General features: G+C 36.0%; 1 protein-coding gene across 13 annotated transcripts in view; it reads right to left on the bottom strand.

The window, feature by feature from the left end:
* The window catches only part of NAALADL2 (N-acetylated alpha-linked acidic dipeptidase like 2), a 387,619-nt gene that overhangs the window by 47,300 nt on the left and 320,953 nt on the right, over nucleotides 1-19,366 (bottom strand). For all 13 annotated transcript variants that reach the window (XR_006169131.1, XR_006169130.1, XM_042820506.1 and 10 more), the window contains one exon: nucleotides 9,720-9,815. Coding sequence is in view for 11 of the 13 variants with exons in the window: in XM_042820506.1 (XP_042676440.1) it covers nucleotides 9,720-9,815 (96 nt within the window). In the remaining 2 variants the exon portion in view is untranslated. The remainder of the gene's footprint in view (nucleotides 1-9,719; nucleotides 9,816-19,366) is intronic.

Below are 19,366 nucleotides of genomic sequence, written 5' to 3'. Positions count from 1 at the left end.
TTAGTTTCAAGTCTTTTGAAAAATCCAATTCCAATAGCAGGTGCTAAGATTTGAGAACAGCTCAGAATTTGATGGAATATAGGTGACAGGAAGGGGTAGGGACAGAAAGGGAGTGGGTAGTAAATGTGATGTATCAAAGCCAGAGGGAGGCAAACATATCTTCACATTAAATAAACAAATAAAAAAATTCTGAAACACTTTGTAAAATGGGAATAATTCAAATGAAAATTTAAATCCCAGTAATATTCTTCCACATTAAGACAAATAAATTATCTTAAAAACAAGACCTGTAACTAATAATTTTATCTAGGTTACAACCTTCTCTGAGCCCTTACACGTATTAGGTTTAAATTTAGTTTCTATAATTCCTTATAGAACATACAGAGTTTCTATTCAAAAACTCATTTGCCGAATCCTTTCCTCCTCGCCACAGAATAAAATCCAACAACCGAAGGTCACAGCATGCTGAGCATAAGTGCTGCAGACACAAGGGAGTGCTCTCCATATTTCAAGTAAAAATAAAGAAGACAAAAATAGAAATGTTCCCCTCATTTTATGTTGATTCAATTAATTATGCTATTTTATAATACCTGGAACTTCTGTAGCAGAGCACTGATTCCACTGAGCTTAATCAAGATTTTCAGATGCATAAATAAGAGAAGCATTACTCTCAAAGCATACCTCCATTTTCTTTTCAGCATGGGGGCTAAATTCCCTTTTCAAGCATAGCAGTGTCAATACAGCAAAGTACTGGCTGATTCCTGATGGGATGCAGAATACAGATCATAACTCAATTTTCAAATAGATCTTATAGTCACAAAATGGAATAAACTACAGATTTTGTTTGGAAATATAATGAATATGCTTGCAGCTGCTGCCTCTCATTTTGCACCTGAATGTCTGAAAGTACATCTGCACTTACAGGCTTACACACTTTGTGAATAGCTTAAAATCTGACAAATATTTTCCTTTATATGCACAACTCATGTAGGCCATTGGCTCATATATTGATTGAAGACAGAATGAACTCCACTGAAGTAACCTGGACTAGTACTATAATGGAAATTAGATCTGGGCTCATCTGTTTACATCATATCCATTTATCTGACAGAGAGGACTAATCAGGGAAATCTGAAAAATTAACACAGCCTGGCACCTAGACAGATGCAACTATCTTATTTAAAATTACATTCTTCAAAATGATTTAGCAAGGAAACAAACCACAGAGAAAAAAATATTTTTGTGCAGTTCTCAGCTTAAAGCCATTTTTTCTTGAAGAAAAAGCAATAAAGCCCTTAGAATAGCAAAGTATTACAATTTGAGCTGAAGCCCAGGAATTTTTTTTGTTTGTTGCCTTGCGTGTTACAAAAAAATGTGATAAAATGTCTGTCAGTTTGTAAGCTGTACAACTGTAAAGATGTTGGGCTACAAAATTCCACTTTTCTGGATTTTTACATATTTCTGGATATATATAAATATATCCCTATTACATTAAAATGTAATGATAAACCCACAAAAATATAAATAACTGGACTATTTTTTGATACAACTATTTGGATTTTGAAGTGTCCATGTCTATACATAGCTCAATTAAGCCAGCAGAGGGAATATTTTGCCAACTCAGTGCTTGTTCCATCTGTTGAAATAAAGATAGCATTTGAACTTAGATTCAACATACTTTAAAATAAAGTTTTTAAACTGTATTTCTATCAACAGATGTCACTCTGCCTATGAAAGCCTATAAACTTTGGTTCTAAGGCGAGTTTATACGTTCTAAAAAGAAAATAAATTGGTGTTCACTGTAAAGATGACTGCAGAAACATTACATGAACAAGAGTACGGATATGTGTTACTTCTGTCTTCTAGAATATTGAAAAAACTTTCCGAATGAAAAGCGCATCTGTCATATTGCTTTGTTTTGATGGTTAGATTGCTAAAAATTATACCCATCCCTGTCCCAAGGAAATGCTGGCAGATAAGGTGGTTAGTGCTATTGGCCTCCTAGATCTCATGCACATGGGATCCTTTCTCTGGACTCAAAATGGGAACAGAAAGGATTACATCTGAATCCATTTTACAATTCTAATTTACAGCTATAGTCACTTATCCTTAGTTTTACATTAACTGGTCTAATCTCAGCCGCTTTAATGCTAGTCTGTCAGCAAATTGGCAGTATTTTTTATTGTTATTGACCACACTCTTAATAAAAGCAGATCGATAAACAAGATGTTCTTCCTGGAGTTTTGTAATACCTTTATTTTATATTCTTTCTTGATTTGGTGTATTTTTTTCCCTAAGTGTTTATTTGTTTTGTCGCTCAGCTTTTAGACTTCTACAAAATCGGTTTGCATTGTTCAATTTTCTTTTAAGAGACAAGGTTTTATTCATATTAATTTTGCTATAATTCATTCAAGAACAACTATTAGTAAAGACGGAATTCTATGCTTTTCAGTTATTTGATTTAAAGAGTTGCATATCAACATTTTGGAGACAGAATAAAAGAAAACTAAGAACAAGAGCAAAGTGCATTTTCTTAGACTGCATTGTGTTACAAAAACATCATCAAGATTTTTTTCTACTAAGCACATCAGGATTTTCATACACAAGCAGAATTATGAAGCAATTTGAGTAATCTGCCAATGGAATCAGATTTTCACAGCAAATATGCAGTGAAGACTTCACATTCCAAATGGACTGCTCTGGTAAGCAGCCGTTGTTAGAGGCTCCACTGCTGAAGAGAAGAATTTTTATTCTGACTTAAGTTTGTGCTTCATTCTTACTATTAATTTCCTGCTGCTATCCCCATACTCAGATCACAATGGGTGAGTTCCTAAGAGCTATCTTTCAGGACAGCTCTTTCTATCCACTGTGCAGACATTTTATTCCCTTGTTCAGATGGCCACAATTCCAGGAAATGCTCAGCACAAAGAGGACAATTCCAGCAGAGCTCAGCTATCAGTTAGATGCTAAGCTAGGTAATGACATTTAAAGACAAGACTTAAAACACTGTAGGATAGGAATAAGCCTCCAGAGTAATCTGACATTTTAAAGTTCCTTAACAGAAAACAAACTCATGAAAAGTTCGTTTGAATACAGGACTGAGCTCATGAAGCAAATTACAGCTTGTAAAGCTCCAATGTGTTGCAAGTTATGTCACAAAAAAATCAAAACAAGAGACAAAATGTCAGTAATAAGTAGATCAAAGGAAGTTACTGGTGTGAATTCAAAGCTAAAATGAACTAAAAAAAAATAATCATAGCAGCTGTGTTTCCCCAAGTATTTCTGAAGGTTGTTTGTAAAGCCAAATAATTAATGAACAGAATTCAAGCAGCCAATTTCCATCTCTTGTGATAAAGCACTTAAGCAGATACTTAAGTTCCCTGACTTTACCTCAGACTCGGCCATATGCAAATTGGATGATATTAAGTCTTATTAAGAAAGGAAGTTATTACCACATTAGTGTTAGATGAAACCTAATGTGTTAAGAGGGATACTCTGGGAAAAGAATTCTGATTTGACACTTCTGTTAAATATGATCATAACTTCCTTCAGAGAATAGACTTTTATACAAGACCATAATATAAGCTATAATTAAAATCTATTTATATGCTGCATGATACATAAACACTGATATTCATTTTGGATCAGGGAAGAGAGAAAAGAGATGAACAGTTTGCCGCTATAACAGAAAAACTCATTCTAGAGTATCCAAATGACTAGGACCTACAGCAGTAGAAGGTTAGTGTTTTGTTTTGAGAAAAACTCATATTTCCTGCATAGACAGCATTCACTACATGTATGCAAAACCTAAAGAATTAATCTTTAACAGCTGAATTATATGTGAACTAGTAGCAAACAGCTATGGTAGTACTGCTGCTAAAAATTAATTAATAAAATGATACTCTGATTAATTCAGTAACTAAATGCATGAAAAATAGAACAGTGGGAAACATAGGAGAAAATTCAGATAACCGCAGGCATGTTCCTACCAGACTAGCTTGCTTTAGATATTGTTGGATTTCAGTGGCTGAATACAAAATTGTATTGATATTGCTTACAAAATGCATGCATATGTCCAATTATTCATTATCTCTCATATCAAACTTAGGTTTCTGAAGTAGGAGCAATGAATGTAAAATACATTTTCCCCTCTCCCAGTACAAAGCTACTACTGGACAAAACAGAAAACTATCATTAGACATGCAATAAATGTGCAGTGGTTTCTTCGTAACTTCATGATTAACAACCAGCAGAAAAAAATACAAATAAGAAATAAGAAAAAAAATGACATCTGCCATTACCATCTATGCTGAGTCTGTCACCGATGCAACACACAGTAACAGCCAGAGATGCAACTGGATTACAAATCTCAGCATAAGCAAAAGATGGCACTGGAAATGAAAGCAATGCCATAGGCAATGTAACTTCTTTCCAAGTCAGCTAAGTCTCACTAACACAGGCACTCACAAGGCCTGTATACTTAGTACAGAACTGTCCATCTGGTCATTCCTCGCAGTTGAAATTCCAACAAATATCAAACACAGATGCTACATATCAACTCCAGAAATTTAGCTTCAGTGTTGAACTATGCCCCAGTGTTTGTCTACCGTGTTAGGCTGATTCTATGAATTTATGCTGAATTTACGTGAGGAGATGAAGTAGTTGCTCCATTATTTTGAGTACCACTGTTGGCCCACGGCATCCTTTTTTCTCTTACATGAACTTGGATTAAACAGTGCTTCCTCTCATTCTTACCTTTTTAATTTTTTTGCTTAGTCTGACTGACAAAATTTGAAGTAAAAATCCTCCAGAAATTTTAGAAAGAAAACCAGTCTTGGAATACTCTAATCATGGCATTTTTCTATAATGTGACAAATAAATGGCATAAGGGGAAACTGAATTAGTTCTGTCTGGTAATGATTCCACCATTTTGAAGGTGTCATTAGCAGGAAAGATGTGGAAAATGTGTTCATGTTTTTAATCTATGACTGAACCAACAAATTTGTGATGGCCAATGAAGATGGTTCATCAAATCTTTATCAAGGGTTCTGCAATTACAACTCGTTTTTATTACTTAGTTTATATCCACCAGAGTTCAAGTATAAAGTGCAAGAATCCTTGAGGCTATTTGCTTTTAAGACCAAAGAACTACTGGAAAATTCCAAGCATATCTGCCCTAACTAGACCAGAACACACAGGGAATATATTGTTTGGCCAAACACAGTGCGACTGTCTGCCAGAACACCTCACGTTTCTTCCCCTGCAAAGTCTCATCTTTCACATCTAATGCTGAGAAAATTCACATTTTTTTTTCTTTGAATGCTGTTGCTTGTTCACCACAGTTCATACAGCATCCGCAAAGTTACAGACAAAGTTTATATCACCAGGCTCTCTCTCACTTTTTGTTTTCTTTCTTTTGTTTTTCCTGCTGTTCGCAATAACTACAGAATAACAGAATAAAATACACATTGTCAGAAGGGAGTTTTCAGCAGGTTTGTATTTACCTTCTGCTTGAACTGGATTAGATGTTCTTTCATGCAAGAAGGCTATGGGTAAAATAAAAACTCTCACTTGTGTGCTTAAGAGAATATGTGCTAAATAAAACCATTTCTGTGAAATATTACCGTGCTTTTTTACTGCTTTTATTTTTTCTTACAGAAAAATTCAAATAAGTTTGGTTTTGCACAAATGCAGTAAGACTGTCACCACAGACAACAGTTCTGCTTTGCACATCTCAGATGCCATTAAACCACAAAATGCCAGTAAGATGCTTCAGACCAGTGTATGAGAGACTATTCAACAAAACAAGTAATTTAAGTTATGGAGAGACCATCTGGCAATTGGAGCACTATGCTGCACCTTTGTTAACAAATTTTACTAATAAAATTTGCCTCTTACTATTATATCACCTTAAGGCAGATGGAATCTACTGAAATATCACAAACTGCTCCCAGCTGTGGGAGGACAGACAGAAAAATCAAGACATGAACCAAGTTATCCTGCAATTTCTCAGCTAAAAAAACAACATGCAGATGGTTTTACGTGTGACAGAGAATCCAAGTGATATTGCAGACTATTTTGAATTCTTCAAAGCAAGGTCAAATGCTACATCTAAAAATTATCAATAGCAGATTTCCTCCAGTATGGATATTAACCTAGCTCTCCAGCTTGGTATTAATTCATACATCCCAAACTGCTCCTCTTGCATGTTGGCTTCATTCACCATCTCTCTCACTTACCCCAGTCTGCACTCCTTTTTGCTGGCTGGAGGCTCTGGAAATTTATTTTGCAAGTATGAAATCATAGCATAATTTATCTTTAAAAAAGCAATACTAATGCTGGTTGGTGAATAACTCCTGTCTTCAGAGGAACAATGTTAAAGAGACTGATAGCTGACGTGAAAGTCTGTCAGACTCAATTATAATAGGAATTTAAAAAATGACATCAAAAGGAACAAATCACTGTAGAAAGTTAACTGGATAAGTTATCTGTGGAAATTGGTACTCCACAGCATCACATTTTCATGAGGGAACAAAAACTTCCAGTTTGTACACTACACGGTCATGCAGGGGCAGGCTGCCACATTCACTGGTGTTGGTTTGGATATGCAACTCGGGTGTACTGGACTTCTGCTTTCTGAATATTCCAGGTTCATTCTGTATGCATCATGCCAGCATTTTGATACATGTGTTGTAGCTCTGAAATAATATTCTGTTTCTGCTGTTTGGAAATCATGATCCACTCTGCCAAATCCTGTAGTTCCACATCAAGGAAATTTTTAAATGAAAAAGGAAGACATCAATTGAAATCCAGATGCACAGTTGCCTTGAAGGAGAGGCCACTGGGATGCATAAGCACAATGCCACACAGCTTTTTCAAAGAGTAATCTGATAGCAAAAAAGGTGATTTGTAGTGGGAACAACACATGAGTATGAACATGCTTTACTGAAGTAGCTATGCCAGTAATAATTTGCTGGAAGAAACACTTCTGGTAAAATTTTGCAACGTAGATGTGCTGTACATGGTTTGTGAATTGTTTTCACCTTGATATTACAAAGATTACATCCCTGCCAAAAATACAACAGATGCTTCAGTGAAATGCAAAGAAGTTTCAAGCTGGTTGACTACAATGATATTTTGTTTTGGTTTTAAATTCTGGCAACAAACAGCATTATTACTTTTCTCCATATCATTTTTGTATTGATTCAAAATAGGCACTAGCAGTCTTTGGAACTGTAAGGCTTTTCCTCCTTTCATATTAATTTGGATATTATCTTCTGTTCAATAAACTTACTATTTCAATAATTTATATATAATTTCAATTATATATATATATATATATATATATATATAAATATAAAAAAAAAAGAGCTCATTCACAGACTATTGCATGAAAATTGTGTGGCCAGCAGGAGCAGGGAGGTGATCATCCCTCTGTGCTCAGCACTGGTGAGGCTGCACCTTGAGTACTGTGTTCAGTTTTAGGCCCCTCACTACAAAAAAAATACACGGAGACCCTGGAACGTGTCCAGAGAAGCTCAATGAAACTGGTGAGGGGTCTGGAGCACAAGTCTTACGAGGAGCGGCTGAAGGAACTGGGATTGTTCAGTATGGAGAAGAGGAGGCTCAGGGCAGACCTTACTGCACTCTACAACTTCCTGAAGCGAGGTTGTGATGAGGAGGGGTTTGGTCTCTTCTCCCAGGCAACAAACAGGACCTGAGAAAATGGCCTCAAGTTGTTCCAGAGGAGGTTTAGGTTAGACATAAGGAAGAACTTTTTCTCTCAGAGAGTGGTCAGGCACTGGAATGACTGCCCAGGGAGATGGTGGAGTTGCTGTCCCTGGCAGTGTTCAAGAGGAGTCTGGGTGAGGAGCTATGAGATATGATTTAGAGGCTTGTGGTAGCAATGGTGATGGGAGGACGGTTGGACTACATGATCTTGCAGGTCGTTTCCAACCTTGCAATTCTATGATTTTATGATTTTCTTGGTTAAAATGTGGATTTCATTCACCAAACAAACAAAAATTTAGTGTTTTCTATTCCATTTGCTTCAAGAAAAGAATCTGTCTGCCATATTTTTGGTGCTTATTTAGAAAAGAAAAAAAACAAACAAATGGAACTGCTACAGTGTATTACACACACAAAAGGTATTTCCTCTACAAATTAAAATATTGTTCATTATTGCTATTTTATGTAAAGTCTATAAGTTAATTGCATTATAGTAGCTAGTTCTACTTTACGCAGCTCTATAATCAAAGTGCAGAATAATTAGGATCACTAATAATTTTCTGAGGAGTCACCTGTCAGCACCCATAACTCATTATAAAAACAATTATGTCACTTCTGGCATATCTTTCAATATTTTGGTGTCTGCCAAAGTAAAAATCAATAAAAGGTTATTGCTATTCCAAGACTGTTATCAGGTAAGCGGCTCCAGAGGAACTCCCTGTTAGGGAACTGCTATGAAAGCTTTCAGAACTGCGTAATCCTGGAACATGATTAGAGTATTCCAGTGAGCATATTTCATAACACCCAAGTATTTTCAGACTTATCATTAATACCTACAGCTAAATATGTAGTGGAGTTCAATAGTTACTGTGGAACACTGAAGTAGAGTGCTGAATAACACTAAAAAAGCTTGTTGGAAGTTAGCACATATTTCTATGAGGATGTGTTTGACAACAATTGTGTCTCAACCGACTTCTGGTGTGTTCATTCCCTGCCATCCAGGCAAACATTCCTCCGCTTTAATACTCAATATACGCATTACAAAACACTCGTCAGATTTCAACATCTGTAAATCCCACTTAAGATGTCACTACAACATGCTACTACTGCAATTAAAGTCTGGTTCTTCACCACAATGAAACATTAGTAACTATTTTTCCAGAGCTGCTCATCTGCCTACATGTTATATTTCCATATTGCTGATCTTTGAGAGTTTATTTTTGTGTTGCCAAAAGAAATGTTTCAACAGCAGCTACATTTCCAAAAGAAGCAGCTCCAAACAAACAAAGAAATCTGTTGGTTAGGTCTAAATAGGTTTATAGGCAGTTTGAGTGCAAGTGAATGAATTCATGAAGGAGACTTCATTTACAGACACGTATCTTTGCAGAAATCAGGGCCTCTTGAGTGGACACAGTGAAGAAAAAGCACTGTAGAGCAAGGAGTAGTTTTGTTTGTATGAATGAATAACAAAGAGGTAGTGCTATAATGGAGCAATGAGAGATGAGTCAAAATACATTAAGTTTGGGAATAACCCCTCTGTAGACCAATCTCCAGAACCAATCTTCAGGACTGCAAATCCCTTCCTCCCGTGTGAGAACACTGACATCATAAAATCACCTGTGTGCAGGTGAAGATGCCCAGAGCCTACTTTACAGTCAAAATTGACAGTAACAAACTTGCTACTTCCCACCATCAACACTCAATGCCTCGCATTCATGCCAATGACAAGCTTAATGTGAACTATGACAAATACAACCAAATCACATAAAATGAAGCAGACACAAAAGCTCTTTTGATCATTCAGATTAACCAGTACTACAGTACAGAACATTCAGAAGGTGAATCTCAATGAAAAATCCTCCAACACTTTTTACTGCAAAACAAGTATTTACATGAAAACATCACTAGGTTATCTTCCAAAACTGTCTATATTCAAAAACCATAATTTATCTCTGAGAAAGACGGAAATGAGATCACTCAATTTTGTTTACCTTTGCAACGTTCTCATGCAGTTTGAAGGAGGGATCCAGCTCTTCAGTTCTCGTCACGTGCATTGGAAAAAGAGCTTCAGAGAGAAAGCTAGAATTCTGTGAGAAAGAAATCAGAAAACGTTTAGCATTCAACATCCATTTCTTCCTCCTAATGCTTATTGGATTTTGTTCAGAGTTTCACAACTCTTCCTACTGTTCTTAAGTTTCGGTAACTAATAGCATTTATTTTACTCATCCAATCAACTGATTCCAAGTCCCTGAAAGACGCAAATCCCCCCTAAATTTTATGACTATTTCTGCAACTGCAGTTGTCTTTGTAATCATGCTTCCTAAACCAGCAAAGAATTTTGCCTAGAGGGAAAAAAAAACAAACCACCTAACTTGAATGAAGCAGGATTTAGTCTTCAGAGGAAATATAAACACAGTAACCAAAGAACACACTTTTATCTTCTGTGAACATCCTACCTCTGTGTACAGTAATATCATCCAACTAACATGGTCAGTTCCCCACAATTATATCCCCTAGGTTAACCACTCTTTAATATTATTTCTACAAGATGCTTGCCTCTTCTCATATAGTAAGAAAGAAAGAAAGCAGGTTGCATATTTGCTGACATCAGGAAATGATAAATTGATATCCAGCTGTGGACTGGAAAAAGCAAAAACATACCATATAAAAGTAGGTCTCAAATGTACACAGGTGCCTAAATTGAGATTTATAAATCTAATTGATCCATGTTTGTGAACTTGATGTAACAGTTCAGAAACAAAACTAGAAAGAAAAATATTTTTGTACACCCTCATAGCTCTTGCAAAACACATTCTAAAATTATGCTTACTTTTGCTAAGTGCTTGAGATACAGGGAACCTTTAGTCATGGCTATAACAGCTAGGAAACCAGTGTCTAGGTAATCTCTTCATTGGACCATATGCTCCATTTATTTGATAAGCATATTTTCAATGCACTTACCAACAGCAATGAGTCTAGTACAAAAACACAGAAACTACAGCCAAAGTTACTTCAGTAACAAGCAGAAGGATATATCAGTGCATGTCTATCGTGTCATTCTAAAACTTTTAACTACAGGTAGTTCTAAGAAATATATACTCTTCAAAATGAACTCAGAGCTTTGACATAAAAGTACTCAGATACTTAAATACTTAGACACAAGAATACTTAGAATATTCTGTTTCATTTACATGTTTTCTGTAGAGGACTAAAAGGTCACCTCAAGAAAGCTCTGTGCCAAGTTCTGGTTAGCTCAAGACCACTCAATTCAATATCATAATGTTATGCATCTCCTATCAGAAGGCCTTTCGTGGTTTTGATTTGTCAGAACACAAATGTAGCATTATCCTGTTTAACTAGAATATTCCAAGGTCCTTTATTAGATTTTGCATTTAGTGTGCAACCTGTGCAATAAAGAATATCATAATAGCTTAGCAGATGTATACAATTGGGAATGCAAAAAGACTGCAAGACTCTCATTAACGTACTTCTTTTATATGTCTTCACATCTGGGCTCTATGGAAATAATGTCTGTCAGACAGCCCTGACAGAATTTCCCAGGGAAGTATCAGCTTCCATATTCAGTTTCAGATTAAGTTAGCTCTGCCCTTGATCTCAGATTTGCAAGCATCTTTTAGTGATGCTTTTTTTTTCTGCGCAGGGACAATGATAAGAATAGGAGAAAATACATTCATTAAGAAAGGTTACATAGCAAAACCATGTGACTTGTGAAAGGACTATATTTTTCAAGGTTTGTAGAATAGAATAGAATATTGCTCAGGTTGGAAAAGACCTCAAAGATCATCAAATCCAACTGCAAACTAACCATATTACCCTAACTGGTTCTGAAGCTTGACCAAATCAAACAAGTGTTCTGCAAGTCTGCAAGTAATTTTTATGTTCTGTGAGTATATATATAAAATAGTAATAGAAGTAATAAGTTGACAGAATCCCTGGATTGGAAATACCTAAATCATATCATCATTACATCTCTGTAAAAATCATTTTGGAAAACATCTGTAGTCTTTTCAGATTGAATTCCAAATAAAATTTAGATATGTTCTTGGTTCTGTATTCAAGATGAACAATTTTTCTGGCTTATTTTCCTCCAGATTGTTTGGCAGTATTGCCAAGGTTCTGAAAGCAAATCTTTTTCAAATACAGGCTTCTCATATCTACAAGGCTGCCATTTCTTCAGTTTCCCTCCCTTGATGTATACTGATCCTTCAAAAGCTTTTATCCTTACACTCCAAAAATACCTCACTGTCAATACAAACAAGTAGGGAACATATGAGCAAAGTATGTTACTCATGTACCCGTGGGGGATACAAGGGCGGTATCTGATACACATGCACTTAAACAGAATTGTATTGTACACATGCAATATACCACGTGATAGTCTCCAAGAGCTAGTTTGGGGCACTACACTGGCACAGCACTGTTGGCCATCTGTCCAAACTAGCATGAGACATAAATACACTACAATCAGATCAGCAATGCAATATGTCAATATGCTGCAGTCAAAGCTACTCAGTTTAGGCCTAGTTCCCTACACATGCTCGAATCCAACTCTAGCACTACTACTTACAGCCTACTTAGACATTGGAATAGTCTCACAGACATGTTCAGGAAAGCTCAGAGACAGGTAGGTCTCAAAAGTACCAGTTACATTGTTGGTAATTTTTCTAGTTAACTTTTTTTCTACAGGTTAACATCTATATGATGAATCTTACATCAGTATTTCCATGCATTTGTAGAGAATTATTTCTGGTCATAAGCTTCCACCATTATGTTACAAAATTAATAAAAGTACATAATTAGCCCTTATTCATAAAAATTTTTGCATTCAGTTGTGCATCTAGGTGTTATGTAACTGTCACAGAAATATCAGCATAATAAGGGAAGTCATCTCCCCTTCAGAAGGAAGATCTCAGAGAGACGATATGTAAAGTCACTCATTATAAAGACAAAATACATACTTCAAGATTATTTCATTACATCTATTCATCTGTTTTAAGCTTGTGCACTAGTTTACAGAGCCATGTCATTCGACTGAAGGGAGGTTGAGGAAGATTCTTTTTCTGCTACAGTGGTGCTAATCCTGTTCATCATCATTTGCATAATGGTAATTAATACCTTACAAAAAGTTACATTATTTATATTCTTAGGTATCTTACTGACTGCTATATGAGATGCATATCTATCTGCATCTAGACAAATGTTCTTTCTTTGGAATCTAAAAGAGGAGGACCAGATGCACGTACTGCAGGGGAACATTTTATCTGCTTTTATTCCCCCGTACCCCAGACACACACCTGAAGAGTACAGGTTAGAATTTCTAGTAGTGCTATGTTTTTACCACATCCAGTAGTGAGAGACAAAAACACTGAAAGTATACATTCATACCCATCTTCTCAATTTAGGTGCCTTCACAAAGCATCTAATTTAGATGGGATGAACTCAAGCATCTGTATCTTTCAAAGACTGAATGATTTGATGCTCACAACCATGCCATAAGCAGGCAGCTCCTTCCAGAAACCATATGCAAGACAAGAATTTTCCCTTCACTTGGGAGTTTTATCCATTTACCAACATGTTCAGTGCTCTCCTTCCCTACATGTGAATATCTTCTCCTTGTCTGCTGTTACCAAGAAAGGAATCCTCAGGATTCCAGTGCACCGTCAATTCAAGAAAAGCACAAGGGTGAAATTCATAGCAGCTCCTAAAGTTTACCAGCGTCTCTGATGGCTATTCTTGTTTAGCTATCACGCACACTAATCACACTAATAATTCATTCATTATATTAAGTGCAATTACTCCTTTGATTTTTTTACAAATAGGAAGGGATACTTAATAAAAAATGACTGATTATCTACAGTGTCATCACCAGTAAGTAGGAAGACTAATAAAGTGACTTCCAAGTGACCAGCAGTTCTCTGTAATGAAAAGAACAGTACTTTACTCACATTCATCAATTTTTAAAATAAATACCTACATATGCTTGCCTGCACAGTCTCACTTTCCTACAACTTTTGTCGCAGCATTTAGGGCAAGCTTTAATTGGAGTGGCGTCATCCACGTAATTTAATAACTACCAAATTTTCAAACCTCACGTAAAAAACTACCCTACTTTTATTCTGCAGGACAAACAGTTTATGCAAACACACTCTTTTAAGAGCATTACCGCAAGCCTGTAAAATGGCAGCACAAATTGGAAGCACATGACGCCCATAACTACCAGAGACAAAGGAGAAACTGCCCATATTCCTCTTTGGTGACATGACATCATTGATTATCAACATCTACCATAAATCATCTATCAAAGCTTTTCCACCCTCAAGCAGAGTTACAGAAACAAGAAGCAACCATGCTGAAAATGATGCAGAACACCAGTTATGGTATGACTGATAGAAACAGATTCAAAACATTCGCTGTGCAAAGTCGCACAGCAATGAAAACAAAACAATTAACTTCTGGACATTTTAAAAATATTTCTTTATCAATTGCTTAGATACAACATATTTAACGGAAAGAGGAAAACTTATCAGAACTAGCTATGTTCTTCACCATTTAGAGGAAAGCCTGTTTTGATGTTCAACTGAATTCGGTTTCATTACTTAACATTCTTGGAAAGGAAAAGAGCTAAAATCTTTTTCTGTTACCAGTATTTTACCTAAACTACCATTTTTCCAGACTATTATGTTTCCTGAGCACAGACAGACAGACATACATGACTTTGACTATGACTTTGAGACCAATCAAGAGAACCACTGTCAACATCTAGATAAAATTTTGTTCCTGGAAGATGTAGCAAAGCTCATTTTGTGAATACACAGAATTTAAAGTACTATGTAAAGTTTCTCCCTTGCCACTAATGGGGACTCTCATTATTTATTCAGTTCACAGGCCTGTCTTCCACGTGTTATGAAATCTACTGGTACTTTTGAAAGTTTTACCATTTTTTGCTCATGAAGCAGGTGGTCTTTCTCCTTTTGCACAATTTAAATAGAAAGAAATACTAGGTCATAAGTATTTGCATTTTACAGGCAAGTGGTGTGATTGAACCCCAAGCAAACTGAAGCTCTGATGTGGATCAGTCTTGCTATATTCCTGGAAGCAAATAGAGAAACTTCATTTTTGTTCAAAGCTAGGTTTCCTGAGGACAGAATTCATAGTAAGAGTCTTTGTAAAAAAAAAAAAAAAAAAAAAAAAAAGTTTTGTAAATAACATTTGTCTCTTGTTTCTCTACACAACATGTTGTTATTTTTAGTTTCTTCCTATGACAACAGGCTGAGAGAGCTGAGGCTGTTCACCCTGGAGAAGTCTATGGGGAAACCAGACAGTGGTACTTTGGTATAGAAAGTGAGCCTATCAGAATGAAGAAAAAACATACTCTTCAGCAGAGTCTGTCTTTAAGTAGTCTGCTGTGATAGGTCAAGAAGAATTGGTTAGAAATTAAAAGAGGGGAGATTTAGATAGGGTTAAGGAAGATTATTTTTGCAGCACAATCCCTGCTTGTAACTCCAAGATAACAATTTCTTTTTTCCAATTGTCTTCTCCAGATTGTGACTATTCCTTTTGCTTGTCTGATCAGTCCCTTCTGCAATGAAAGGTTTGGAAATTCCTTTGATTTTTATTACTGTATTACTTTCATGCTAGTCCTCTCTTTCATTTGCAGTATCTACGCTCTGGAGAACTCTCCTGTGGAAGCCACCTAGCAATTAACCCTCCTTACAAAGACTCTGGATAACCCTGTGGAGCCCACAGCAGCTGGGCAAGGTCAGCAGGAATCCTTTACTACTACCTCATTTTAACTGCTGCCTTTTAAAGGAACACAAAACAAACAAGCAAAGATGAGCAAGAAATCAAGGCACATTTTAGCACATGCCAGACCACTGTGAGACACTCTAAAATTTGGGCAGTCCAATTCACCCAACTGAAACTTTTCTCTTGGCTATTTGCCAACTTTGCAAATTGTTCTGTAGGTACACAGAACAATCCAGATCAACAATGTTTTCTCTTCTGATTCTAAGATATACTTTTCTAATGCAGTAGGTAGACAGGAGAGTAACAATAATTCTTGGATTCCCAGTATAAAACTTCTGGTTTCACTCTTCAGAAGAGAAATGAATGAGTGTAACAGCCATTTAGAAGCTAGCTTCCAAAAATCCCATTTGCCTCATATTCCTTTTAGAATGATCAGTTAACCTCATCTTTTCAGTACTCATTTAATGAAACATTCTGTGAAATTAGAAAGACATTGATGTTCTACTTTTCAAATAATGGGTCACTTCTGATTAAACTTCGATTGAACATTCAACTTTCAATCTCAAAACAAATTGCCTCCTTCTCTTTTTAATTTGAACCCGATTTCTTGCTGCCCTCAGGTCTCCTGACAGTAATTAATTGATTAATGAATTGATTAAACGTGGCTCTAAAAATGCAGAAAGAAAAGTCTAAAAACTCCAAACTTGGCTTGCTCTTGCTAATATACGATGGACGTTTGCATTAGAATTCAGTCCTGATTTATTAGACCACTATTCCTAACTTATCTGCCCTCTACCAATAAATCGAATAGCATACTTCACCTTCTAAAGGCTCTAAATTTGCCACTCCATATGTAGTTTCCTTTATCATACACCCAATTCATTTATCAACTTTCACCCAAACCATTTAAAATCATGAATAAAAATATAGAACTTCTGGTATTTTAAAGTAAACCAGAATCTATACTTAAACTTATTGTATATTTCTTTTTTGCTGCCATTGAAAATAAAATATATAAGATAAAACTAAAAGTGGGAAATAGTTCTGTTGTAAATACAAGAAGTTTTGCTTACTAAACTAGGACAATGCTGCATCTACAATAACAATACAATAACAATATTCCTGTTTTCTTGATTGTTACTTACATCATTATATATCATATATAACTGATACTTATATCATTAGACTTAGTATCCCTTTCTGATGAATAATCCATAAATCTCTGCAGATTTGTGTTGTTTTGGTTTATTTGTTTCTGAAAGTAAATTACAGTGTGTGCAGTGTAAACAACCAGCGGAGCTTTCTTGATTCAGCAGTAATGCTCAGTTTGGAAAAACTTTATCAGTTTGTCTTGCCAATATTTGTCAATATTGTAAACACTTAGGACAGCTTCGCCCATCTTCACTACACAACATTTCCAATTCTGTACAGCACAGAAGAGACACTTAGGAAGGAACAACAGAAGGAAAGCAGTGAGGAAAACAAAATCCTTTGGCAGTTTGTGCAGTTAGGTCAAACAGTATAAGCACAATAGTCAAATGTTGCCATGAGTCCCAAACTTCTTTCTTTCTTTATATAAATCAAAGAATAATGTCCAGTGGAGGAGAGGAGAATTTAGAAGTATAAGGCCTCTGCTGCATCAGGACTGAGAATATAATCTGTTGCCTGTTCACATTTACATGCTGGATCTTTTCCACTAGCTATTAACCTGTTTCACTCTTTCTGTAATACAACAGCACAAAGAGCAGAAGTGCAGCAGCCTCAGGGGGACACACAAACATGCAATGTCTAGACAATAAAACAGAAAGGAAGCAGTGCTTACCTTCAAAACCACACTGGGAAACAAGTCTACTTGGGTTGCTGAATTCACCTGCAGAGCCACCACTATCAAGTTATGCCAGTCTAAAGCTATTACCCACAGAGGACTACAGGTGTATGAGGAGGTGTCTATATCTGTAATTCATTGACACAGCAAAAAAATTGTCATAGTATGAAGGAGAAAACCACATTAGAAAGATAAAGAGAAAGCAGAAAGCAGTAAGCAAAACAAAAATACCTTAAAATCTGCACTGCAGGCTCTCACTAATTCCTTCTTCCATTTTACCCTAAGTCAAGCAATTGGCATAGGTACCTTGGCAGCAAATATACAATTCTGTTATTTGTGAAACAGGTGTTTCGCCTTAGATAGGCTAAAACACCATCTCTTCTCTGTTTTCTTCTTCCTTTTTTTATTTTTATTTTTTCCCTGGCAAGATAGAAGAGATTGAACTAGGGTTTTATTGGAACAAGTAATGGAGAAGTGCATCTCATAGATTAACATATGGTTTTCTTCAGCCATCTGGAAAACTTTTTTTTTTTTTTTTTCAATGAGAAGGCAAAACATAATTAATCACATTTTAAATAGACTTAGTGAAATAGTGGATCATGTCACAAAGAACATACCAAAGCCAAAGTCTGATTCTCAAATACATGGTTTAAACCAAACTGATGAAACAACACCAGGCATTAAGGTGTGGCATACAGGATTTCAACTAATAAAGGCCTTAAATCTGCAAGTATATCACAAAAGGGAGTGCGTGCCTCTCCATCTTACTAACAGACTGGCTTCTCCCTTTCTTGCAAATGCTCTTAACATCGAATTAAACATTCACCCATAAAATCCATGAATGATTAAGATTTAAAAGCTGTCTTTCACTGGCTAAACAAAACTAAATATTTAAAATACGTATGCTGTTTAATTACTTTCATAAAGTAAACTTTGGTGGTTGCCACAAATTACTCTGTGTCAAAAATCTCCAAGTGAGAATGATCCAATTCTGCAAAAATGGACATGGCTGCTGCAGTTGCTGACAAAGAGCTTTTCTTTAATAATAGCCCTATTTCAGTTGACTAAAGAACTTTCAGTAAAGAAAGAAGACCAACTTAATTTTCTTTTTTCTCATTCTGGTAAAAATATGCACTGACCTTGCGATGTCACCAGATGCTGGACAAAATAAACAAGGCCTGCCAAACCAGACTGCACAGAAAACAGAAGCAGCAGACTTTCAATCACTGCTGCACAATTTACTTTATTATTCAAATCACTTGGAGCCAGAAAAAACCTCAAGCCAACAGTCATCAGACAGCAAAAGAATATAAGCACTTTCCTTTCATCTCTTTTAACATAATGTTTTCTTCCCTGCATTTGTAAGTGAATTGAAATAATCACTGTAAAGCTATAAGACTGCAGCATGAAAAAGTAGCTTTTAAGATGTTGGATACTTGCATAGCTTTATTCCTTTCTCAAATCTTCCCTGGCTGCTTCAGAAGCAGAATCAGTAATGTAAATAGGAAGAAACAGCAGAAATCTAGAACCTCGTGAAAGATCTCCCCCAACAGGAAGATCAGTTCCTCTGTAGGTATAATGAAAAATAAAACCATTGTGCTAAGGAAGCAACACAGACTTCAAATCAGAGCTTGCTTGCATCCATCAATAAAAATACCAGTTAACTTTAATAACCTATCAGTGACTCAAATAACAGCTCAAGGTTGTATGACAGTCCAGTGATCTACTTTTTTGTTTTCAAGTTATTAAAAAAAACCAACTGGGTTGCCAGTAGAAAAGTACTCCCGATACTCTGCCAAGAGACGTCCAGCTGATCTACTGAATTTATCACTCAGAACAATGGCAAAACGTTATGCTGAAAGGAACACATTTCTCCAGGGAAGATAGATAACTTGGTGCCTTTCATCCATGGATAACACATTCTCAGTAGCTAGATGCTCCAGTAAGTTATCAAACAGAAGTAATTATTGATGTCTAAATAAATTTCTCACATGTTTTCCCATATCCCATTGACCCTGCTAAAATCCGGGCTGTTTTTCTTCCACT

Source organism: Centrocercus urophasianus, unplaced genomic scaffold (assembly GCF_019232065.1).
Source record: "Centrocercus urophasianus isolate 14NV4802_14NV808 unplaced genomic scaffold, USGS_Curo_1.0 seq_19, whole genome shotgun sequence".
Lineage (NCBI taxonomy): Eukaryota > Metazoa > Chordata > Aves > Galliformes > Phasianidae > Centrocercus > Centrocercus urophasianus.
The sequence above is the reverse complement of the archived record's forward strand: the minus strand, read 5'-3'. Positions and strand labels throughout refer to the sequence as shown.